At 34.3% G+C, this 27,057-nt stretch overlaps 1 protein-coding gene across 5 annotated transcripts; it reads left to right on the top strand.

Moving 5' to 3' along the window:
* On the top strand, positions 1 to 27,057 carry LOC128212795 (tyrosine-protein kinase SRK2-like). Of its 5 annotated transcripts, XM_052918107.1 has the most exons (12): positions 1 to 33; positions 342 to 364; positions 6,833 to 7,028; positions 8,897 to 9,014; positions 9,660 to 9,773; positions 10,618 to 10,721; positions 11,025 to 11,180; positions 14,224 to 14,388; positions 15,663 to 15,919; positions 18,186 to 18,339; positions 19,452 to 19,583; positions 23,519 to 27,057. In XM_052918107.1, exons 3-12 carry the CDS (start codon positions 6,866 to 6,868, stop codon positions 23,707 to 23,709), a joined length of 1,554 nt encoding a protein of 517 aa, XP_052774067.1. In that variant the 5' UTR covers positions 1 to 33; positions 342 to 364; positions 6,833 to 6,865; the 3' UTR covers positions 23,710 to 27,057. The 5 variants fall into 5 exon arrangements, with proteins under 5 accessions (XP_052774067.1, XP_052774068.1, XP_052774070.1 ...); XM_052918108.1 differs by lacking the exon at positions 342 to 364 and having other exon boundaries at positions 13 to 102; XM_052918110.1 differs by lacking the exons at positions 1 to 33; positions 342 to 364 and adding an exon at positions 5,329 to 5,370.

The following is a 27,057-nucleotide window of genomic DNA, read 5'->3' as shown; positions in this document are numbered from 1 at the left end:
CATAAGATTCGTCTTAAAAGCCAGTTACGAGATGTAAGAAAGTGTTTGGAATATGATACATACTGAAATTACAAAATAATGGTTTCCATATAGGTAACAACTGTAAGTGTTATTACATTGCTTCACATCTGGGGGCTGTTTCACCAAGAACCCGATGAGCGATTTTGTTCCTAGCAAACATTTTGTACGTGTGAGATATTTCGTTCCTAGGTGGTATTTTCAGCAATTTACTGCACTATAAGCTGCTCCTAGGTGTTTTGATGAAATGACCCGCAGAAGTGCAAACTATGCTTTATAAACTGTTAGAGCTTACCCTTATCAATATTGTTTTACCATTAAAGGATTGGATTACCTCATTGGGATGGTAAGTGAAACAAGATTCACTGGAACTCAAGTCTACTGGGGGCTTAAACTAGTAAGTATGGCCATACCCCACACCTGTCCCATCATCTATCAATAATTACTAAATTTGATAAAATATAGGAGCGTTATCAGAGCACGCATCCACTTGAAACAATGAAGAATAATGCAAAACAAAACATATAAACTGATAAATTAATTTTCAAGTACTCAATGAACGCATACCAATATCACCTGTAAACGAATGAATCAAGCCGGAGCAACAGTGTCTTGGGTCAAACACTGTTCATAGTAGAAAATTGAATCACGCAATTTTCATATAGTCTCTCTTCTGTCTACTTGTTCTTACAGAGACTAGACACCAGATGGTCCACAAATCGGCAAATACAGTGGCCCGGTTGTTCAAAACTCTCGTTAAGGATTTAACGTGAACTGTCATCGTTAAATGTTACGCTGTCAACGTTAAAATTAACGTTAACTTTAACGTTGACAAAAATGAGTTGTTCAAACTTAACACTTACGCTGACGGCGATAAAGTAGGCGCTAACTTAACGACACTTCTAACGTTGGTCTGGACCAACGTTAGAGTCAACGTTAAATAGTCTGTCAACGTTAAAAATGGCTGACACAGTTGGTGCTTGCCGAAGACTTTCAACGTAAGACTTAACGGTCAGAGCGGTGTCAGCACGGGAGCGAGCAAGTGTGGCTCTGAGGTGGTGAATTGATTAGATATGTCGACCATACTGTCCCTGACATTTGATACTATCCTCTGACTGGTCACTGCAAGTTAAATCACCAACCACCTGTCGCACATTTGATACAATAAGCGCAGTGTTTTTAAGTACCTGTTACTACGTTACTTACACATTTATTTACAGTACCAAACTGAATCAGTAATTGTAAACAGGCTATGAAATGATTATGGTTACCAAACAATTGCAGAATATTTACCTGCATAAATGACCCTGAGGTGAAATATCTCCATGATGACAGATTGGGCTTCCACAAATGCACTGTCAATGTGACAAGTGTGGTAGACCACTCACTTTCCTATTTCCATAGAGGAAGCCACTACAAGTACAGTTTTAAATCCAATTTTTCTAATTAAAAAATATTTTCTTCCACTGTTTACATCATCCGAAAGCTTGAAATTACGACACAGATAAGTCGGTAAATTAGAAACGGTCGGACGCTTTACCCCACTAATAAATCGCCCCTTTTATGGATCAACCTGTTTCACTTCAATTAACAGGTTAACAGGTTAACTGTTTATCTTATCAAAATACAAATAAGCATGAATATTGCATTAGAATCACCAGTTTTGAACAACATAATTGTGAAAATGCAACATGAAAGAATTGCAAAATTATATTTGAGGAGGTTCCAGTTAAAACTCCCCATACATGTACCTGTTTAATAAAGCCTAATATTTTCCATTTCTGTTGTGATCCCCATTTTTATATCATGTTCTGTTTATATATGTAAAGCATGTTTTTGCTCCAATGTTGACATATTTTACAAATTAAGTTTTTTTAAGCTGCCCTTTGTGGTATAAATATTGCACATGGGTGCACAAGTTTGGTCTTAAAGCACTGTATATCCCCTGTTTGGTCTATTCAATCGAACACCATTTAAGTGTTTATACTTATCACGCAGATTAAATTAAAGCATTAATCCACTTTACATTTGATAAGTCAATGCAAAGTTAACTAGATTCTTATACTAGTAATATAAAAAAAATCAATAATAGGACGGTATTAAAAAAGCTCAACTGATATCCTAGTTAAGGGCAAGTAGTTCAGTCAACATGAATATTTAGTGTAATGATACCTCAAATAATTTTTTCCCCTTTTTTTCGTTGTGGTTAAAACATGGCCTTGCCATTCATGAAAAAAACAACAACGGATTTTAGAAGCAGTTGTAGAATTTTGGTAATATATATAGATATACCAGTGTATATATATCATGTTATATATACCTTTACGTATAACGGTTGGTTTACAAAACAAAACGCATTCTTAATTTTTATATCATTATTCATTTAATATTGACTAAAAAATAGCAAAGTGATGAAATGAATAATGAAATACACCACTGCCTGTGACTTAGTTATACAAGTTTAACATTTTAAGTGGATTTACCCTTCAAGTGGACGGGGTAAGTTTAATTGTAATTTCGCCGTATCAGACCACAGAAATTGTAAAGGATTATGGAAATACAAACAGGAAGTGAGCTTAACGCTGGTGTTAACGCCAACACGTAAGCGTTACATCAGTGTTAGCTAACGCTTACGCCTATAGATTTTTGAACAACAGGATAACGCTGATGACGTTAGTTAACGTTAATAACGAATAATGATATAAAAATTAAGGATGCAGTTTTTTTTTGTAGACCAACCGTTATAAGTAAAGGTATCCAGTATATAAAATGATATATATACACATGTTTATCTATATATACCAAAAATCTACAACTGCTTCTAAAAATGCGTTGTTGTTTTTTCATGAATGTCAAGGCCATGTTTTAACCACAACGAAAAACTTGGGGAAAAAATGATTTGAGGTTACATGACACTAATATTCACGTTTACTGAATTACTTGCCCTTAACTAGGATATCAGCTGAGCTTTTTTAATACCGTTCAATTTTTGAAAAAATAATAATATTACTAGTATAAGAATCTAGTTTACGTTATATTCACTTATCAAATGTAATGTGGATTGATGCTTTAATTTAATATGCGTGATGAGTATAAACTCTTATATGGTGTTCGATTATATAGACCAAACAGGGGATATACATAATACAGTGCTTTAAGACCAAACTTGTGAACCCATGTGCAATATTTATGCCACAACAGGCAGTTTAAAAACTTAATTTGTAAAATATGTCAGCATTGGAGCAAAAACATATATAAACAGAACATGATATGAAAATGGGGATCACAACAGAAATGGAAAATATTAGGCTTAAAGGTATGGGGAGTTTTAACTGGAACCTCCTCAAATATAATTTTGCAATACTTTAGTGTTGCATTTTTCACAATTATATTGTTCAAAACTGGTGATTCTAATGCAATATTTATGCTTATTTTGTATTTTGAGATAAACAGTTAACCTGTTAATTGAAGTGAAACAGGTTGACCCATAAAAGGAGCGATTTATCAGTGGGGTGAAGCGTCCGACCGTTTCTGATTTACCGACTTATCTGTGTCATAATTTCAAGTGTTCAGATGATGTAAACAGTGGAAGAAAATATTATTTGATTAGATAAATTAGATTTAAAACTGTACTTGTAGTGGCTTTCCTCCGCTTATGGTAAACTACCGATATGGAAATAGGAAAGTGAGTTGGTCTCCCACACTTGTCACATTGACAGTGCATTTGTGGAAGCCCAATCTGTCATCATTTCACCTTAGGGTCATTTATGCAGGTAAATATTCTGCAATTTTTTGGTAACCATATTCATTTTATGACCTGTTTAGAATGTACTGATTACTGTTGGTACTGTAAATAAATGTGTAGGTAACATAGAAACAAGTACTATAAAACACTGCGCTTATTGTATCAAATGTTTCGACATGTGGTTGGTGATTCAACTTGCAGTGACCAGTCAGAGGATAGCATCAAATGTCAAAGGAAAAGTATAGTCGACATATCTAATCAATTCACCACCACTTGCTCACTCCCGGACTGACACAGCTTCTGACCATTATGTCTTACGTTGAAAGTCTTGGGCAAGCAGCTGTACAATTGATTCAATCCCATAGATATCAAAACAGTAGCTGAATCGCATTTCTAAGTCATTACTTTTCATGTGGATCGAAAGAAATGATTTAATCCTCTCGTTTCTTCTGTTGTTGAGAAAAGCACCAACTGCCTCAGCCATTTTTAACGTCGACTGACTATTTAACGTTGACTCTAACGTTGGTCCAGACCAACGTTAGAAGAGTCGTTAAGTTAACGCCTATTTCATCACCGTCAGGGTAAGTGTTAAGTTTGAACAACTCATTTTTGTCAACGTTAAAGTTGACGTTCATTTTAACGTTGACAGCGTTATATTTAACGATGATAGTTAACGTTAAATCCTTAACGAGAGTTTTGAACAACCGGGCCTATATGTCAATACATAGTAAAAAGGTCCTTATGCAGCTGTCACTTATCTTCTGTTTCATTTGTTTTTGGGACGGTGTGCACATATAAAGAGGAAATCTTTTTTAGCAGGCCGGTGTCGGCCAGATCACCAGATCTCTACAGGTCCCATGCAGCGAACACACGTCCCTGCATGGACCTGTACGCTGCCTTCTGGTTACGCTGCAAGCGTTGTTTTGAGACCAGACGGAAAAATATATACATATCTTAAAAATATTACAACTCACCTTCAAATATACATTCAAAAATCTTAAAAAAATATTACAGCTTACATTCAAATATCTTAAAAATATTACAACTTACCTTCAAATATAATTTCAAATAAAAAAAAGAAGTGGGGACTATTTGACCAAAATTGGGGCGTTTTGACCTAATTGGGGGCGTTTTGACCATTTTTTCCAAGTGGGGGCTATTTGACCAAAAGTGTAGGGGTTATTTGACCAAAATGGGGGCTATCTGACTTGGGAGCTATTTGACCAGGTTCCTTGTCGCCGACGTATTCCTTGCCGATCAATTGTCAATTATAATCGATCATCGGCACAACACTAGTTTATACACAGAAGCAGACACCGTCAGGAAAGGGAAGCAGCAAGAAAAATGCTTCTTTTTCGGCCGTTAAGCTGTTCGAATTCACACTGACTTCCTGTGAAATCCACAGAAATAAAACGAATGAAATCAAGATTTTAATTGATCATCATAAGCTTGAACTAGAAATCCCATTAGTAATTGTTAAGAAAGTTAAATAAAATAAAGGAGTATCGGAAACGAGTTCTTTAGATCTGTAACTGTTTAAATGTTAAATAATTTTATTTCCCCGTGAACGGTTTTTCCAGAAAAGTAGTACAGATCATCTTTTAAGGGTAAACACGCTAAAAAAACGTACACATTGTTTTTGGACTTAATTGTTTTTGGTGTAATACGTTCCTGATTTGTTTCTTTGCATTAAGACATATTATACAAAAACGTGCTAAAGTGCTGACCAATCAACTGACGATATGGACATAGATGGATACTGCTGACCATATGGACAAAGCAGGAAGTTCTTAATAACTAGTAAAATGAAAGCAGAATGAAGATTTTTATGTAGTACTATGTACATTGTACATGTAATTGGTTAAATATTAGTTTTATAATGATATGTTAATATTTTTTATATTGCATTATATCGTTTGGTTGCAAATTACAGGCAAACTGGCTTACTACCTTCAAGGTCGATCATTATAGTCTAAACGAATGTTCTCAAGAACTCAGTTCCTGTAGGTCATTTATATTGAGGCCGTACAATAAATATTATAATGCAGCTCATGGGGTTTCGGTACCTTTATAGGGGTAAAAACATTTCTGTATTGAAAAATAACACGCTTATCCAACACACTAGTCATAACACTGGTTTAGCACGGCCGACTATCTTTATTAAAGATACTTCTTGTGACATTTAAACTTAATCAACCAACTCTTAGATGACCGAATTTCTTTGTTATAACTAACAATGTGTGTACACCACGTGGTAAAATGCAGTCTACGCCGCTTTCCGAGCCCCACCTTCGGTCTTTTACCAGAGTTTGATTGAGAGTGTAGTTTCTTAAGTCACTTCGACAAACCTTTTCACAAAACAACTGTCTGACGGAGCACTGTCAAAAAATTATTTTCGAAACAGATAAGTCCAAGTGTTTGATGAAACTAATCACCTAATCAAACTCCGGTAATGAATCAAAGGTGTGACTCTTTAAGCGGCATAGACTGCCCTTTGTTTCATTTAAAATAGTGTAGTAAAAGAAAAGTTATCTTTGATTTAAGTCTTCATTTAAAACAAAATAATGCCTTCTGACGTAGCATATATGACTTAATTTATCACGTGGTTAACACACACTGACTAATCAAAATTAGAATGTTATTTTCATTAAATCATAATGTAATGATTACTTAAGTGAATAGTTTGAATCTCTTATCGTTTTATAGTGGCCTGAATATAGTTCCTTGTTTGATTGTGAGTGGCTGCATGTTAACCATAACAGTTCTTTATTATATAAGGTGCAAATAAAATTGTACGTATTTTTGCTTGTATAAAGGGAAAGGTGTTTTCATTTCTATTCCCTTGTGAGACCTTGTAAGTTCATGTCTGATGATGCATAGTTATGGTACAAAGTAGTTAAGCTAGATTTTGTGTCTTTATCTCTGTATACAAAACTTGAGTACGGCTGTATTGCAGTGCTTTTATTGTTTTCTGATTTTTTTTATCAATCCTTTATCACACCTTGCTGCTTTTTAAATTATTGTGCACTTAAGTTTTACAATGTTATACTATACGATCAATACCTACAGCATACCTGAGTGATCTAGTTCTGAAACCAAGCCATGGGGTGTGAAAAATCCAAACCCAAGATGGACACATCAGAGTCGAAGTCCTCTGATATTAAAGGAAGGAGCGAGGAAAACGGGGACAAACCACGTGAGAAAAACGACTACACCAACCCCCCAGTTAATCTACCACAGCCTGGGGAAAACTCTATTGTTGAGGGTAATACACCGCATTAGTGTTTGTAGTAGTTTGTGTCATTGGGTAACAGACAAAGCTATTGGGGACAACCTTTACTGCTGCCTAAGACTCACTAACCGTTCACGATTTAATCAGATTATTCAATAATTGAGAATAACACACTCAGAGAAATACGTTTTTTATTGTTCCTACTTTTTCCTACTTTCTTACCTCCTATTTTTATGACCCCAAAAGGACGGCATATGGAAATCGAACCATTCGTCTGTGCGTCCCCCAGTGTCCTATTAATTAACCCAAGGACCTTAAACTTGGTAGGCGTGTTGATCATGACAAGTAGATGAACCCTATTGAATATGAGGTTAGTGGGTAAAAGGCAAGGTCGTGGTAACCTAACTGAATATCTTTTTCCGATCCATATCTAAAAAAGCTTGATTCCCAGGGATCTACAACTTGGCAGGGACCGATTGCCATTACCAGCAGATGAACCCTATTAATTTTAAGGTCCGCCAGACAGTCAAAGGTCAGGGTCCTTGTGACATAACGATGAAAATCTAATTCCAATCAATAATTGAAAAAAAAGCCTCAGGGACTTCAAACTTGGTTTGCAGGTTCGTCATGATCAGTAGATGAACCCTTTTGATTTTAAGGTCAGTAGGTCATATGTAAGGTCAATAACTGATGTACGCTTGAATCTTGGCATTTCATATTTGGTAGGCAATTTTACAAACAACAGATTACCCCTATTATAATAAATACCAGGATTTCAATACGCTTATAAACATAAAGCCATTACTTACATCATTCACTTAAAAGTTATAAATAAATAGTTATTTTCTTTCTTCATTGAGGGGTTTCATTAACAAATTGAATCCTAGCATACACTCATGTCAATAATGCCCAACAATCACATTAAAAGTACAGCAGGCATGAAATGACATTTACTCCATCTTACAATGACTTAATATTTTCCTGTGTTCATTCTCTCTCTTTCAAAATGTTTGCAACCAATATTTCCAAGTTGCATGGAAAGTTTGCGATGAAAATATGCTATATACTAAAGGCTTTCTGTCAATAGGCCCAAATACTAATGGCTTTCTGGTCAATGAGGACTCTCACGGTAACTTTGTGTATTAATATGATAGTCCTTGTTTCCTTCTTTTTGTCAAATTATTTCTACTGTTGAGTGCAAAAAGAATGATTAATTGATTAGTTTTCTCTTTATTAATTTGTTTGTTTCTTGCTTTTAATATTTCAGTATCTTGTACCATATTGGGGAGTGCTTTCTTCGTCTGCACATCTACTCCTATATCAGAACTGTCACATAGTGGGCGGAACTTAACCATGCAATAAGTGGTGTGGGGGTAAATTTTAACGATATCTACTTATAAAAACCCTACTAATTGAACGTTTTCCTTGACAATATGGTACAAAACAGTAGCTACAACACCACCTCGTGATTGATGTTTTAATGAATCACACTCCGTGATTGTGTATCATTTCAATTAATGGGGTATTGTGTGCAGTAAATATTATCATCACATGTGTATTCTAATTTTCAAACATAAAAATTGATAAGTTCCTCAGTATAAGGAAGCTAATGAATAATATATATTGGGGGTATATAGGAAAGGGACTTTTTCCACGAAACATTTCAAGTGAGTGGTTGGCTTGATATTACTTGAAACAATAATTGTTCATACTTATACTTACATAGCAATGACAATATAATTGAAAAGGAAGTTATTTTCACTAGTGAGCTGAAAGTGAGACATGCTCATGTAACATTTGTACTATTATCCCCCACCCCTATCCATCCGAGAGTCTGAAAGCACATGGATGTCGAAAAGGACATATATCGTAGTCACAAAAGTCATTATGTTATATTACAGGAGGCAGTGGCGGAGGGAAACGTGTTTTTGCGCTCTATGACTATGATGCCCGAACACAAGATGACCTCACATTCCGCAAAGGCGACGTTCTCGAACTTATAGAGGGCATAACTGGAGAGTAAGATATATGATGATATACGGTATTGCCCCTTTACTTAGCGGGTATGTTTTTCAAAGGGAATTAAATAGGCAGGGTATTATTAGAGCCTTGGTGTCGATGTACAAAATATTAACCTTAGACTAGCTCGAAAACCATCACATTTTGCCACAGTAACTTAAATTGGTCTTGTCCGATCAATTACTTTAGAATCCTTTGTCCAATATTCACTAAATATGGTAAGAATGTGTATCGGAATAATATCTTGATTACGTTCGTTGACCAGCCGCATCGCGTCATCCTTTAATTACAGAAATTACCTAAAATCAATCTTGTCCGATCAATAACTTAAGGAATATTTGTGAAATTATCATCAAATTTGGTCAGAATGTGTATGGGCATACTATCTCTGTCAGGATCGATAACAAGCCGTTTTGGCTTAGTAAATCGAGAGTTATTACCCTTCAATTGGTGAAAACTGTATTAACAATGTCCGCTTTCTAAATTTGGCGTAGCGTTCAACCACTTATCACCAAACTGGTTGCCCTCAAATTAATAAGGACGTATTTTGTGACGGTATATGCTCTTCACATTTCCATTTTTCTGTGAAACCATTGCCGATCTTTTCCGTTGTTTTCATATTTAACATTCAACTGTAAATTCCAGCAATGAGGACTGGTGTTACGCGCGACATACATATACAAAATATAGCAATCTCCAGAAGGAGGGTTACGTGCCACGGAACTATGTTGCATTGGAGGAAAGTCTAGAGTCACATGAGTAAGTGAAAGCAATTGTTGGAGATAATGATGTTAACTTAAGGACATAGAATAATAAATTTATATTGCTATCATTATCAACTTATAAATATAAGAATAATTATATTGACTGCATAATATCGAGGACTGAATGGTTATGCCATAAAAACACATTCTACGGATGATCATCATATCAGATACTCTCTTTTATCATAAGAAGTTAAACCACTACTTCATTAGCAGAGCTAATATAATAAATTTGTGGTTAAAGACTCAGTGTCGACGAACACCGTATTGTTTTGAACCCTGTTCTGATTCTCCTCTGAAACCCTGTTCTGATTCAACATTAAAACCCTGCTTAGATACTCTTCTGAAACCAATGCTGTTTTTGTATTAAATCTTGTTCTGATTGTCTATTGAAACCATTTTTGGATTTTCTGTTGAAAATTTATATAAAAAGCTACAGAAACAAGCTCAGTAGCCTAAAGTTCAAACATAAACCCAATTTAATGGGACAGGGTTCTAAAGACTACCGTTCCCAGTCTCAGTGAAATTGTGTTGTGATTATAATGTAAAACCCTGTTCTGATTCTCATTTTTACCTTTTTAAATTGGCTATTGAAAGCCTGTTCTGATTTCTGCTAAAATGTGTTCTGATTCTCTATTAAAACCCAGCTCTAGATATCTATTGAAAATATGTTGTTTCTTATTGAAACTGTGTTCTGATTCATTTTTGAAACTGTGAACTGATTCTTTGTTGAAAACCCTGTTCTGATTCTCTATCGAAACTTTGTTCTGATTTTCTGATTGAAACTTGTCTGATTCTCTAATTAACTTGAGTATGATTTTCTTATTTGTCTACTGCAGCTGGTTTTTCGGACAGGTGACACGTAAGGAGGCAGAGAGAAACTTGTTGACGAAGGACAACCCTGTTGGAGCTTTCCTTGTACGGGAGAGAGAGAGTTGTCCGGGTGGGTCGATTGTGTATACAGTTATATCATATCTGTTACTAGTTCAAATCTAATTAAGTTAGCCTATAGAAGAGGCCTTATGGAAGTATCCATTCCAGTTGTTTAAACTGGAATCTCTTGGTTAATTGAGACTATAGCGAACAGTTGTCCCCAGTTTTGTGTAGCTTTTTCATGTTCTAAAACATACAGCATTCAAGCAGACACATTACATTATCACTTATGCAGCATGTTTTCATATAATTTGTATTTTGAAATTATTTTTATGTAGAATGTTTGTCATTCATATTTATTTCCCGCATTCAGGAAGCTATGCGTTGTCCATTCGAGACTATGACCAGAACAAGGCCAATCCGGATTGCGTCAAACATTACAAGCTTCGCAACATGGATGGAGGCGGAGTGTACATTGTCAAAAGACGACAGTTCAAGAGCATGATGGAACTTGTGGGCCACTATAAAGGTGATACATTAAGATTCAAGTCTCGAGTACATGAACATTTCATAATTAAAGGAAGGAAATACTTTTTTTGCAATTTGCGGCCTCTTCCTGATCATTGTGTCAACTATTTTGTTTACTTTAATCCAACATTTTTTTCTTATTTTACAAAAACAAAAACTTACAAGTATAAATATACATATACCATTGCAGAGAAAACTCATTATAGACTTTTATATTGGGTATGATATCTTATTATTTGCTTTGTTAATATAATAGCAAATTATATATTTTTTATTTCCACATAGTTTGATTTTCCTGCTTTTATTTTTGTAAAGTAAAAATACATGGCCATTTACTTTATTGCACACAGCATTCACAAGATGTCAATAAATTGTCACACAGCTTTCACAATATAAAAGTGTAATATAGGTTAATTTTACACTTGTTCTTCCATTCATGTGTACATTGTATCCAAATAGCAGTAATTCAAGCCGGTGTAACGTTGTAAACTGACCCCCATAGAATAATGACCCCCGGTCATTATTTTATATAGAATAGTGACTCTCCGGTCATAATATTATGACCGGGGTGTCATTATATTATGACTCCCCCACACGTAGAAAAATGACCCTCACATAGAATTGTGACACCCTATAGCATAACGACCCCCTAACCCAAACCCTAACCCTAGCCCATCTAAGGTACACTTACAACATAATTATCCCCACCGATAGGCATCGGAGGGGAATATGGTAATGGCATCCGTCCGTGGGTGCGTCCGTGCGTGCGTACGTGCAACATTTTTGTGACAGCAACTCTTCATTCATTATTGGACGGAATTGATTCAAACCTTTAGGGATTACTACTACCGATGCCTAGTTGTGCAGAAAGAAAAAAATGGATTTGCTCCAATTGTTCGGGAGTTATGGCCCTTAAATTCGAACCACATCTTATTGTCATTGGCGTCACATGTCCTAAAACATGGGACTTCCCCACACCCGATTTGCATATTTTATGCCTTATATTGATATAATTGTTTACTCTTTCTACTTAAAAACGCCTGAAAAGGGACACAAATACCCCAAATTCAAAGAAGGATTTCTCTTCAACAAGATACTGAATTTTGAATCATTTCCAACGACGAGGAGCGTCACAGGTAATAAAACCACTGGGCTACCCCACACCCATTTCGCCCATTTTTGGAGGTATATATGAGTGACATATAGAAGGTTAAGGGTATTTGACATCACTTTCAGTGGTGGCATAAAACATTGTGCTTTTCCACGTATGAATTGCCTTTTTTACAACCTTGCACTCCAAAAAATGAACTATTTTACCGTCAATTGCATTTTTTTCGTAATGAGCCCGCGAGCCCATGCTATTACGAAATTAGTGTAACATGTAGGATGCAATAACAAAATGATGTTTCTTCTTACATTTTGGACAAAATCACCGTTAATATAAGTTCCAGAATGCTTACACTACATTGTAAAGAAGGTAAATTAATAATTATATACATGTATGCGTAACATAATGCGATGTCACAAAGTTACGAGGCTGTTAAAGGTACTATCTCAACGAATCTTGGAAAAATCTTGGAAAAATAAAACTTAAGCCTGTTGAAATACTTAAAGCATAATACCTTTATAGGTAACAAAAATATTTAGATCTAAAACATGTTCTAAACAAAAAGTCATGCACCTTTAAAGCAAAAGTTTCGTGATCTATGTTTCAAGTATGTTTTACCGTGAACCTTGAAAGTTGCAGGGGTTTCAAGCTGCAAAAGGATTGCTTTATGTATCCCCATTCCATTAGGTAATCTGTTTCTATTTGCCATGTTGATACGGTTAAACAATATCCCTTTGGTGAGACTTATCCGCCTTTATAAGCAAGTGCGCTATCATTGCGCCACCGAGGCTCACGGTCAAGATCTTTCATGTGAGGAAGCTAACCAGCTAGCTTGCGGAACGTCGGTGGTTCTACCCAGATGCCCACCCGAGCCTGAAAATTGCCCGGAAGGCACCTGGGGTCTTCCTCCATCATGTAAAGCTGGTATGTCCACACCATAATGTCCTCGTAAAGAGGCGGGAGGGTCATAAAACTGGGAAATAACAACATCAACAACAAATATCAGCAATAGAAGCACGACAGTGACTTGAATTGATAAAGAGTATGTTAGTAACAGGTTAGTAGGGGGTCAATATTAGATAAAATTGGGGGGTCATTATTTTATAAGGGGTGTCAGTATTTTATAGAAAGGGGTCATTTTTCTATATAAAATAATGACCGGGGTCATTATTCTATGGGGATCAGTTTACAACGTTACACCGGCAGCATACTATTCTTGTTGGAAAAAAGTGTTTTTGAATCCAAACTCTTTCATTCGAGGAAAAAATGATAAGATTAATGGTTTGTCAGGCAGAAAAGAAAGAAATTTTGCTTTGACTGTACAGAAAATGACAACGTCCACAAATACTGTCCTTATGGGGTTATAAGCCACTAATGTTAAGAGAAAGGGTACACTCAGTCAGCTTGCCAAATAGAGAAGTACGTGATGCAAATGGATGATGCAATGGCGACGCCAATGAAGCATTAACGAAGCAGAATCAACGAGTACATTATAAACTCAGAGGTTGCGCTTATTAACATCGTTAAAACGTAGCAAGACGTTTCAAATGGTAGCTTTCGCAAGCATCCTGCAAAGAATTGGAACGAACCTTCCCGCCAAGAACTTGAATCAGGATGCAAAACTCACCAAATATATAGATTATATCAATCCAAACATAATTCTCAATTTCTGGAAGGCTTTTGTTATTATGAACAATACTCATTGTTTATTCATGCAATCATCATTTTCTTATTTTCAAAATGTTTACGTGATATTTGTTAGTATCACTAGGGGATTTTGACCCCTGGTAATTCATGTTTACAGGGAAATAAAAGGGAATATCGCTTGTCTTAAAAATAGAAAAAGAAAAATGGCTGTTGAAAATGGCAGACACTACACCCCATAAGATCCATAATTCTAGAAATTCATTTCCGTCTTTATTCGTCCTCTTTACAGTGCAAGCGGATTGTATATGTCGGTCATTGGCAGCACCGTGTTCTCGAGCTGTCCCGGTGATGGTCGATTTGAGTCGGGACACTCAGGACGCGTGGGAGATTGACAGGAACTCGCTCCAGCTGGCACAGAAGCTTGGAGCCGGTCATTTCGGTGAGGTCTGGAAAGGTATAAAAATCTACTTTATATGATCACGTTTGAATTAATGTGCATATTTATGGCATTATCAGGTTTCCTTCGAGACATTATTGGCATTTCGGACACACGTTGAATACCAAATCAATGGGGCAAAAAACAAAAAGAGTTTTTTGTATTAAGGTTTTCTTACTGGAAGAAGGGGCAAACTTACAGTATTATTTCATTGGCCAAATTTTGTTTTAAAATGTTTCAATGAAACTATTGAAATGGCTCAGCCATAATTGACAAAAATATAAGATGTTCTAAGTGAAAGGAGATCTGAAAGGTATAGTGTTATCCAGTCATGCAGTGTTGATCCTGAGGTGGTGGAGGTGGTATAAAGGAATATAATATAGGTGACTGCCACTAGAGAAATAGATCCTGGATTTCTTTTTGTGCTGAAGTTCTTCCTTATTGTAATCAAGTAAACAAGAACTGAATATAATCAATAGCTGTGATAACAGACGATCCGTATTTTTCAATATGTACTCAAGTTATCAGTGTTGACAGCAAAGTATGTGACACAGCTATAAATCGAGGTAGTAAAGTCAGATTGCAGTCATTCATAGGCTAAAGAGAGACAAACCATTGACATAAGTCATGTGACGTGAACTCTGTCCAAACTACTGATTATGAATTCATTCGTTGTCACATGCTTTCTTGATGAGTGGTAGCTGATTCAAATCACATACATGTACATATACTAGAACTTTATATTGTCTTCATTTTAAGATGAACATTAAAATAAACGTTAAAGTGCTTCAATACTAAAGCAATTTGTTTAAAAATTTGCATAATATCTTTTGAGCCACGGTAAGAAAAATATGAAAAAAAATGAATGAAATGTTATAAAAAGATGTTTGCTTCTAATAATGAACCCTCTTTTGAGCAGTTGTAATTGTTAACACTGTTATTTAAGCTTGTTTGTTTTAAAAAAGAAAAGTCAAGATATTGTCATAGTTTTGGCGTCTTTGTTGTCGTCATTTGGCAAAATCTTGAACCTTGGCCATAACTCAGATACCGTGCAAGGTATACGAATGAAAGTAGATAACCAAATTGCAGGAGATACTACGCATATGTATAGAAAGGAGCGCAGTATGGCTTTTATTGACGAATGCTCCTTAGAAATAAAAGAAGATGCTAGCTCTGGCTTTTGATCGGCGGCGCTCTTGTGGTTACCATTGCTTAGATAACAATCTGAAACAGCTTTCATAATAACCGTAATGTTGGATTAAAAGTTACATGAATATCATTTTTACAACAAGGAATATGGAACAACACAACAGATGTCGCTATAAAAACTCTAAAGCCAGGCACAATGAAGAAGGAGGCCTTTCTTGCCGAGGCCCAGATCATGAAGCAGTGTCGCCATGACAAACTTGTGCGTCTGTACGCCGTCTGCTCTAAGGAAGAGCCGATTTACATTGTGACTGAGCTCCTCAATGACAGTCTGCTCAACTACCTGCGGGACGGAGACGGGCAATACATAACATTCCCCGATATGGTGCACTACGCAGAACAGGTGGGTGACATATTTCAACATGTGTTATAATCATTGTAGATTATTTAGATTTGATTTTTACTATATTTTTTATTTATTTAAATATATTGTCATATTCCCAAAATATATAAGAACCTGTATTTCATGACTTCTTTGACGTTTAAACAAATAATCACGGAATAATTTTGTTACAAGAAATGGAGAAATTGTGATAATTCATTTGGGGGGGGGGGGGTTCTGATAGAATGTGTTTTACCTTCAGCCATTTAAGTGTATTACCTGCATCATGATACATTAAAAGTTATAATGTAGTTCCTTTTCAGATCACAAAATTCCTACCCGAGGTTGGTAAACAACGCAAATACCAATCTATAATAGAAAGAGAACCTAAAATTAAAAGTCAACTTCAGGCCAGTCCTTAATTATTAATTTGATATGAAAGATTGCTAATGAGATGGATGATTTTGAAAAGGAGAAATTAATTCACAGGAATACGGCGCTATAAACGTTCTCGTAGGGAACGAGAACAGTGTCAAACTGCCGGTTTTGGTCTCGCTAGGCTTATTGTGGATGACGAATTCACCCCGTGGGTTACTGAATCTGTGTAAAGCTTGCTCTGTAATATCTATATAACCTAGACGCTTTCATTGTTCAATTCTTTGACTGGTGAATAGCCGTTTGAATGTATTATACCAAAACAGTTTTATTATATTTACAATTTGATTATAGTATAAGGGTGTTTAAAAATGTTATTATTTTGTAATTAAAAAGGATTCTTAGGGTGATCAAATATTTTTAGACTATTCGGTGATATACATTTTACCCAGAACTTATATTATTATAATTATTATTTTTAGAAGTATCTTCATAAATATTATTATTGTGAGATTCAGGATGTAATAGAGTGTGTTGTTTATTTTAATTATTGTATGGCGTTACAACTATATGTTTACATAGCTTTGTATTTCATTTCCAATTGTTTAAACATATCTTATTTTTGAAAGAAACAGAAAGTATGGAACGTCATATATACAACACCAAAGTATATGAAGATGGTAAAAAAACTGATGAAATCAACTTCATTTCCATTAATTTAGCAATATCTATGAAATGTATTTCACTGAAAGTACCTAGACTTTGCACCAAGTGAGATTTATTTTTGAAAAAAAGTTTAAATATACACAGTTAATATCAATAAATATTGCTAGCGATGGCAATTATTTCTCGTGTACTCGATCGTCCGAGTACTCGAAAAATAATTCACTACTTGAATACTCGGGTGGGTGGGGACCTGATTGGTGTTTATTTACATTTCACTAATTATAGCAATATATAGAAGACTTACAGACTATGTAACAAACCGGGCGCTTTTCCAACAAGACAAAGTACGGTCTCCTACTCCTTACTACATATAAAACAAATCTATTAAAATATGAATATTCAGGAGCCAATACGTTTTGTCATCGAACAGTCATGATGTTTAAAGTATGACAGTCCCTCAAACAAAACCCTAAAGCAAACTTTAGTGTCTCTGATTGTTTAAGTTTAAAAATTATAACCATCTTCCTCTGATATAACATGTTAACATTATAATGTAGATCCTTAAATTACCCACACAGATGTGCGTCAATGTCAACATGAATATCATAATACATTATTAAATGAACCAAATAGTCAATCATGCTAGTTTGTTTATTAACCAAGCACAAGTTAGAATGGGACGAAAACTTGAAAAGGATTGCCTGATATCGCACTCTTAAACACTTTCTTCCATTAGATCTTGATAAAACGAAAAATAAAGCCAATGTTGCATAACTTGTAAAAAAAGGTTTAACACTGGTGCAGAAAATTCTATGTTTCACGTTTAGTGAATTGGCAAGTGTGATGAATGAAAACTTGCAGGTTGCGTCAGGCATGTCATTCTTGGAGCATCAGAAGCTAATCAACAGGGATCTGGCAGACAGAAATAGAAATGTCCTCGTTTGGTAGAGTAATGTCTGCAAGGTGACCGACTTTGGTCTGACCCGCGTCATTGAAGATACTGAATATACTTTCGCATGTAAATCAAGCACACTAACTCTAAAATGCTTGATGAATGCGCCATTTGAACTTGCTTATGCCAACATCAGATGGCCTTGCTCCTCAATTTCACAAATGTTACTTTCAGAGCAGTGAAAATCACAACCAGTTGAAATGCCTAGCACAACAGAAAGCGAATGAATCTACATGGCATATAGAGATTTTTATGATAAATGTGCTTATGCCGTATAGATTTAACAAATTTCAGATTGCTGCAGGAATGTCTTATCTGGAAAGGAATAAGCTTATCCATAGAGATTTAGCAGCAAGAAATGTCCTTGTTGGTGCAAATTATATTTGCAAAGTTGCCGACTTTGGTCTTGCGCGGATAATTGAGGATGACGACTACAAGTCTGCACATGGTACCACTATATCTCTCAAGTGTCCACTCAGACATACATTTACCTCTCTCTCTCTCTCTCTCTCTCTCTCTCTCTCTCTCTCTCTCTCTGTGTGTGTGTGTGTGTGTGTGTGTGTGTGTGTGTGTGTGAGGGAGAGAGAGCAAGAGATGGCAAGAAAAAATATATGTAACTGATCCAGTCAAAAGTTTATCTATAATTAGTACAGTTCTCGAAGTCGCTGGTCAAGAATGATTTAAGTTCCAATAATATATATTTCTTTCAATTTTCTCCTTTCTATATGGCCAGTTGTCACTCATATAAAAGGGAAAATCTTATCCATGGATATTTGGCAACCTGAATTCGGTGATATCGGAATAGCAAATGTCACTAGGTTTTGGCTTGCCAAAAGTATTAAAGATGATGAGTACACACCTTCGTTTGCTTGTAAATAAATGTTCATGTTAAAAAATGGTGGTTTGTTTGTAACCTTTACATAAAAGCCAACTGAATCTGATAAAGAAATGTATGATTTCACGTATTGACAATTCTTTGGTTTCATTCAAACGAGTTTATTTCTTAAATATTATGGAAAACTTTTGATTCTTTTAAGAAATGCATGAATCTAACTGCTTTCTGCATTTGTTATGATTTGTTACATACTTGTATCATTACAGACAACATTATTTCCAACATTGTTATTTTGCTCTTTATTTGATCAGTTGACTGCTTATTTTTAGATTTTAAGATTCCAGTTGTGAAAATATCTTGCTCAATATAATGTGGTTCTCTCTCTGTCACTAATAACTATTTTGAAGAATTTTATTAAAACGAAGATGACATTATATAAATATATTATTTTAATTGGCCAATTATGATAATTAGCACAAAGTAAGCCATTTCCAAACGCTGGATTTTTTGTTTTTCTTTAAATTTAGATCTATGCAATTATAAGTAAATGTTTTTTGGTAGTGTCAATGTGCAAGTGCTGCATTCGAACGTTGCCAGTTATATTTAAAAGGTGTTGATACTGTCATTGCTCTGTAGGAAAAGTTTTCAATGATTTTCAGTAAAATTCAAGAATGAGCAAGACACATTCTGAACATTAGTCTAATCACAGCATTTTCATTGTGCAGGATCTAAGTTCCCGGTCAAGTGGACGGCCCCAGAGGCGGTTAATTTCTTGCGCTTCACGATAAAGTCTGACGTGTGGTCATACGGCATTCTGCTCACGGAAATCACAACACATGGACAAGTACCATACCCAGGTAAAACAACTTTATCAAGGTTAGATAATAAAGAAGTCACTCTGAAGTGATTGGCTATATCTTGTAATAATAAAAAAACTCCTCAATTCGTTAATGCCTTTAACAAAATCCAGCAAAATGAAATCAGTTCAGTAAAATGCTTGTGTCTCCAATTAAAATGGACGATTTTATAACAAATCCTCGCAAATAAGCATCTAAACGTTTTGGTTATATATTGTTAGCTTTGAAACTGATGTTTCGCACACGCATGTTCAAACCGTTTGTAAACCTACAATTCCCTCATTGATCAGACTGGGCGAAAAGTATTTGCAAAGACAATGGAAATATATTATTTCGATTCAGATATTTGACTGTAAACTATTTCTATATCACGTTGTGACTGGGGCTATATAGGAATCACCTTGTCCCGTCCGTCCATCCATTCTGGGACATCGGGATAAGTCTACTTTTCGCCATTACTTCATGTTTTGGAGGTATTGACATCAAACTTCATACACATATCGGCTGTGTTTTGTATGGTATTTTGGGGGTCAATTCCCTTTGATTATTATACTTATTTCTTTTTAATTTTCTCCACCGGGAAATCTTTATCGTAGAATAACTTGAAAAGTCTTTGAGATATTGAGATCAAACTTCATATACAGATATATCTTATTAAAGACAAGTGCATTACTCAGATACCATACCTCTGGCTGCAGTATTTTTTAGTATTTTCCCTTTGTTAATTTTCATTAATATGTTATTGTCCAGCGCATACCTTGAAAAGTCTTTGAGGTATTTTCTTCAAACTTTATATACAGATAGATCTTATTAAGTAAAAGTGCAGTGCGAAAGAACCATATCTTTGGATGCAGGATTTGTTTAAGTTATTGCCCTTAATTAATTTTCATTCTTATTTTTGTCCGGAGCATAGCTTTATAAGTTTTTGAGGTATGTACTTTAAACTTCCTATACAGATATATCTCATTGAGGAAATGTGCTATCCACGCTAATAACAACTCTATCTGCAATATTTTTTGAGTTATTTCCCTTTGAAACTGTTCATACTTCTTTTTTGTCCGAATCATGACTTCAAAAGTCTTTGAGGTTTTTACTTTAAACTTCATATACGGATATATCTCGTTTAGTAAAGGTGCAGTGCAAACCCCATAACTCTGGGTGCAGTATTGCTAAGTAAGTTATTGCCCTTTGTTAATGTGCATTCTTATTTTTTGTCAGGAGCATAACTTGAAAAGTCTTTGTGGAATTTACTCCCAACTTCATATACAAATACAACTAATTTGGGAAAAGTGAAGTGTACAAGAACCATAACTCTCTGTGTAGTTTTTTATTACATGTAGTTATTGCCCTTTGTTAAGTTTTATACCTATTTTGTGTGCGACTCATTTAAGGTATTGAATTTTAAGAAAATGTCATTGAAGGGAAGTGCAATTCACAGGAACCATAACACTGACTGCAGTATTTTTATAACAATTGTTCTTTGTTTATTTCCATTACTTGTTTTTTTCCGCAGCATAAATCAAAATGTTTATTTACTTCAAACTTCATTTACATATATATGTCTCATTTAGAAAAAGAACAGTGAACATGGACCATAACTTTATCAGCGGTATTTTTTTATGTATTGCCCTTTGTCAACTTTCATACTTTTTTATCCGGAGAAAAACTCGAAAGTACTAGATTTTCACTTCAAACTACATAAGCAGATAGATCTCATTCAGGAGAAGTGCAGTGCACTATAGCCACAACTCTTGGTGCAGTATGTATTTAAGTTATTGTCCATTGTTTAATTGTAATCCTTTGTCGTGAGGCGAAGTTGACACTATTCTTCATTCGACCATGTCATTCTGAATGCTCTTGTTATACTGTGTATTTATTAACTCGGAATGTTTCAGCGTATGCCGTCTCTTTATTCCAATATTTTACTTATGGTTATCATTTAGACGAAGTATTTAGCAAATATATATTGTAATTTAATTTTTATAATGTTTTTATCGTATTCTTCGTTAATACAATGATGCTTTTGATGATGAAACACCACGATCACTCGGTTTTTAACCTTTTATTTATTTAGCTATACCCTGTGGAACTTTTAGCGTGTCAAGCAGTAACTGAATCATATCAATAAAAAAGTTTGCAGTAGGAACTCTGAATTTTATTCCCTCGTCTGCAGAAAGAGTTGGGATCGAAAATCATAAAAATACTTGGAGTTTACCCATTATTTCTAATTATTATTTGTTTTATTCTTAATTTTCCTCAAGTGTGAGGTTGTGCACACAAACTAGTTTAAACCACCAGTATTTTTTTATGTTCCCGACTGTCCCAAGGCGGTACCTAACACTCATTGACAAACACCCCTAGTTGTATATGTATTATATGTTGTTTGTTGTTAATGGAGTTTTGTGTCGTTGTTCCGTGTTTCTGGTGTGGCTGTTTGTGTCGCTGTTATGTGTTATTGTCGTTGACCCTGTGCCATTGCACGGGATTTATGTTTAAACTTTCGCTAACTGGACTTTTTTCTGTAATTCTTCATAAAATATTGACTTCAACTGTACAAAAGTATTTGGTCAAATCAATTCAAAACTGTGATAAGAATTTTAAAACTAAATTTCCATGCATAATGTCACAGATGTAAAATCCTTATTTCTAAATAGAAGAACCATTAACTTAAGTGATGCCTTCTCATTGACGTCATAGGGCATTCAAAGAGCATATATAACTCCAAGTGATATTTTTTATAACAAGAGGGTAGTGTAATGGGAATATTAACATCACATCCAGTGATAGCGCTTGTTTGTCTAAAATCATTTCTTGATTTGCTTTTATTATTGGCGTTGGACGCCCTTAATAAGTGCTTACTTTATTGTAATAGCCTCGGCTCTGTCTGTGTGCAAGGGTTCAAACCTTAATTATGTACACATGGTACACATGATGCTAGAGGTAATATACACATGTGTAGCAAGGACAATAACTTTGACTTAAGTAATTATAGAGTTATGGCGCTTTTCAACTAAAATAAATCAACAACAGACGAGCACTGGCATCCGCTTGTTGTGCTCTTGTTTCAGTTAGCAATAGGTTCAGAACGAACACTTAATTACATATTTTATAAAGAAACTTTTCCGGAATGGTAATCTCTTTAATTTTAACTGAAAGTGCATGATTTAAGTTAAATTTCTTAATTTACAATTTCTATTTTCATTGGTTCCTTAAGTTTAATAATTTGAATCTTGTTTTACCTATTTGATTTAATTTCTTTTTTTAAGAAGGTTTATCTTACTCTGTCATATATGTCTTTAGTCTCCTTGGATTAACAATACATGTGACCAATTCAACAATACATGGACATCACTACTCTATGTGTAGCCTGTATGCATGCCCCTTTCCTGTGAACACAGTAGAAAGTAATTTACGAATGCCCCGAGATAATCGAAATATTCTGACGCCATGGTCAAGTGCTGGAACAACCGGCCGGTGAAGAGACCTACCTTTTTAATTTCTTTGATGACTTTTGTACCCCTAGAATCAGTAGGTACTCTAAACATACTTTCTTTTGAACTCATTAACTATGGTTATGTGTAAGAAATCTAATGATAAATGGTGAACACTCATTATTTATTTACCTACTAGTGTTGGTGATACTTTGCCCCATTTTCCTTTTAATTAAATGCTTTTCTGCATGGCCTGTGTTGTTTTCCTTTTCTGTTATGCCCAGCTGCAAAGCTTTTGTGAACTGATTCCAGTATATATGTAAAATGGTATGGGATGACTTATCTGAAGTGTTGTCATGGCTAAACTGAACAATTTAATGACAAATACTCCATTTACCCAGTTAGAAGCTTTTTACAATGCATTTCCTAATCGTGACAAATGAAAGATTCTGAAAGCAAATCGATGAAACAAAGATTTACAGAATTTAACCCATCTGCATTCAGGCATGAATAACAAAGAAGTTCTACAGCAGATCGCCGACGGCTACCGCATGCCTAAACCGCTGGAATGCTCCGACGCCATGTACGAAATAATGCTCAAGTGCTGGGATAAACGTGAGGAAAATCGACCAACTTTTGAATTCATGGAGTGCTTCTTCGATGACTATTTTGCCAATACAGAACTCGAAATATAATAAGAAATCAGTTGAATAATCAGATATGTGACTGATATTGCTGCATACATTTTGAACAGTTATCATTAGATTCATGAAGCATGTTACGATGAAATCTCAATTTGGTTCAGTGCGTTATGTTATTGCTGCCTATTTTTATTATGTGTTTGGTGCAAAAATAATTAACTATGTCGGGAATATTTAAGCCACAGTTAATAAATGAAAATATTTTTTTTTATATTGGCCGAAAGGTAGAAATATTAGACGACCGTTCCCGCGACTTAAATTCTAACAATGAATGTTAGCGCCAAATAAAAGAAATCAAGCGTAGAGTTACCGAAAAGGGATTAAAGGTACCAGAGTTAACTCCCTTATAATTAGATTTAACACGATATTTGTACTTATTGTGTTTACAATAGATCGATTTGCCATGAAATAAATATCAACTCTATATTCCATGTATTATTTAGCAAAGATTGGAAATATGTAAATACATGTAAAATGTTATAATTTATCCCCAATGGATTCTTTCTCTTTCACAAAGTACCCATTACATGCAAGTGTTCATTTATATATTGTTGCATTTCCCTGTTATTGATGCATTCCATGTTTTCAATTGTACATATAGATATAATCTTTTCTTTTTATATATCATTAACAAATCCATGCAAATCCATGTACAGTTGTTTTTTCTTGAAAGTATTTATTTTAGAAAATAAAACATACGTTACTGGGTGAGTACCTAAATCGGAACAGTAACTAAATACGGAACACCCGTTATAAAAGCGTTTTTCCGATCGCGATCGGTTTATTTACGATTTTTATGAATATAGACGCTTGCCTTAGATACAAGTTCCAAAGAACACGACACTCTGGTAAGTGTTTCAAATGCTGCTATCCTTCAAAAGTTTTTCATGTTCAATGTTTATTCATAAAACGCGGGGAAATGACTTCATGCTTGCCACAAGCACAGCATAATGGTACAGTCTAAACTTAAATCGTCAAATTTTACTGACAAAAATGACCCAAAAAAAGCTGGAATTAAAATGAATTATTAATTTACTGAAGCAAAACATGTAGCAATCATTTTAGAAAGATACATAAAAATAAATTACATGTTAAAACTGTTCCATATTTAGGTACTCCGATGACAAAAATGGCAGTCCTTGACTGTGGGGTTAATAAACTACTTTTCATGCGGATTGGTTATATCTTGAAAAACACCATTTATATCAACCCATTGGTCTTAAATCCTAGTGTGCTTATGGAAATGTTTGTAGTGTCGGTATAAGTCTAACTCAAAATATTTGAAAAATAGTGCCGAAAGTGTTCCGATTTAGTTACTCATCCAGTATATTATTACATTATAGAAATATTTGCTTATGTATATAAATAATTACATATCAGTTATGATGTGTGCTATTCTAGATTGAACATGACTATACATCTTTATAAGCTGTATTTAATATTCTTATCGCATATATTAATTCATTTTTAGGCAATAAGCCGCAGACCTGGGTTTAGCAAATCGAAATCAGGTATCGTCAGATCTACTTTTTGACATTAAATGTTAAAAGAATTAATGCGCCGGGGTTACAAAATGGGACATATTGTGTTATGCGATTTAAAATAGTGTGAACAAAAATACCGCTTTTTTTAAAATACGTTCATAATATTGCAACGTTAATATGACTTTAATAGCAAACCGAATAATCTTCAACATATCTTGGTGAGGAACCTTTGGCAATAGAAAATTACGCAGAAAATGGAAATGTCCTACTTTAATGTCTACTCAAAAAAGCTCTTTTATTTCAATATTAAAGAATTATTCCATTTGTTTTACAAAAATATATGTTAATTATTGTACAATTTTGGATAAAAATGAAAAAAAGCAGCAAAATTCACCATCAATACTAGAAGGAAAGTTACAATTCAATGAAGATTTCCAGTTTTGCCACTTGAGTCTGGACTCAGACTTAAGACTGTTTGTAAACATGGTACCATTTGTTTTTATCATTACAATGCAAAATATTATGTATTTAAAAAAAATATGAGTTTGAATAATATTTTCTACTGGGAGGACCTTTCTTAAGTCAGAAAATGTAATGATTATATTCGCAATGAAATTTCTGGTAGTTTACAGAAAATGTTTTTGAAACTGTATTTTATCCAGATTTTTGATTTTAAAAGTTAAAAACATACATATTTGATTAAACATTTGATATTTCATCGATTTTTGATTAAACAATACATCTTTGTAAAAATACCTCTGTGTTATCGTTTATTCAAAACAATGTGTTTCTTTTTTTCAACTAAATTATTTAAAAATCTAATATTGAGTGTTTACGTTTGCTGTAAGTAGTGTTTTAAGACTATTAAGTTGATGAAGTAAAGGTAAATCCAACAATTTCAGTGTTGGTGTGAATGTCTCTATGCTACCAATTGCACATGTACAAACCTCTGTATAGCCATTTTAATAAGCCCAAACATAAAGTGTAAAAGTAACTGAAGATAGCTCAAAAACCAGCGTCTAATCAAATACCATAATGGTATGATATGTATATAATGATGTTATTCAATATCTTTGAAAAAAATAGAGAACACAATCTTAATTTAATTTCCCCACTTGTTTCCGTCAGAGTCCTTCAAAACGATTAAATCTGAGTTTGTCTGCCAATACCATTGATTGAGACATCAGCGCAAAATGAAAGTAGGTTTAAAAATGCACACATTTCTGGATTATTAAAAACTACTAATTACTAATGGCGAAAATAAGATCACTTAAAATCTGCAACAATTTTAGGAAAAGCTAACTTTGTGTATCATTTTGACATTTTTGGTAAAATCACGTTTTGGGCTTTTTCATGATAAATGGTGGTAAAATGAATTGAAACATTTGTAAAGAAAACCCAACTCATCTTCTGTGTGAAATTGGATAATATTTGTTAAATTGTGAATTTACTTAAGCTTAAGCTTTACCCGTTAAAATATCTGTAGTTTACCGGTTATTATGCAAGATCCATTAAGAGAGCTATTTTCTAAACATTTCATAAAAATATTGAAAAATAACCTTGGTTCTACCGTGTGTAAAACACTCATTTTTAAAAAAAAAAAATCAATTTAGCGTTAAAATAATAGTTCAACATTTATGTAATTCTTGAAATTCAGGTAATTCTTATATTTTACTCTTTTTTTTTCATTTTTATTACTACACCATGTTATTGTTGAAGTGTTAACTTTACCTGTATTATTTCAATATGAACATGTGGAATGACAATTCCATTCCCTTAATTCTTGCATATGTAGAAAAGTATACTTAAGAGATTAGTAAAATGAATTTTAGTTATTCATTACCGACATGTTTCTTTA

Source organism: Mya arenaria, chromosome 13 (genome assembly GCF_026914265.1).
Source record: "Mya arenaria isolate MELC-2E11 chromosome 13, ASM2691426v1".
In the NCBI taxonomy this organism is placed as follows: Eukaryota; Metazoa; Mollusca; class Bivalvia; order Myida; family Myidae; genus Mya; species Mya arenaria.
This window is presented reverse-complemented; position numbering and strand designations above follow the sequence as displayed.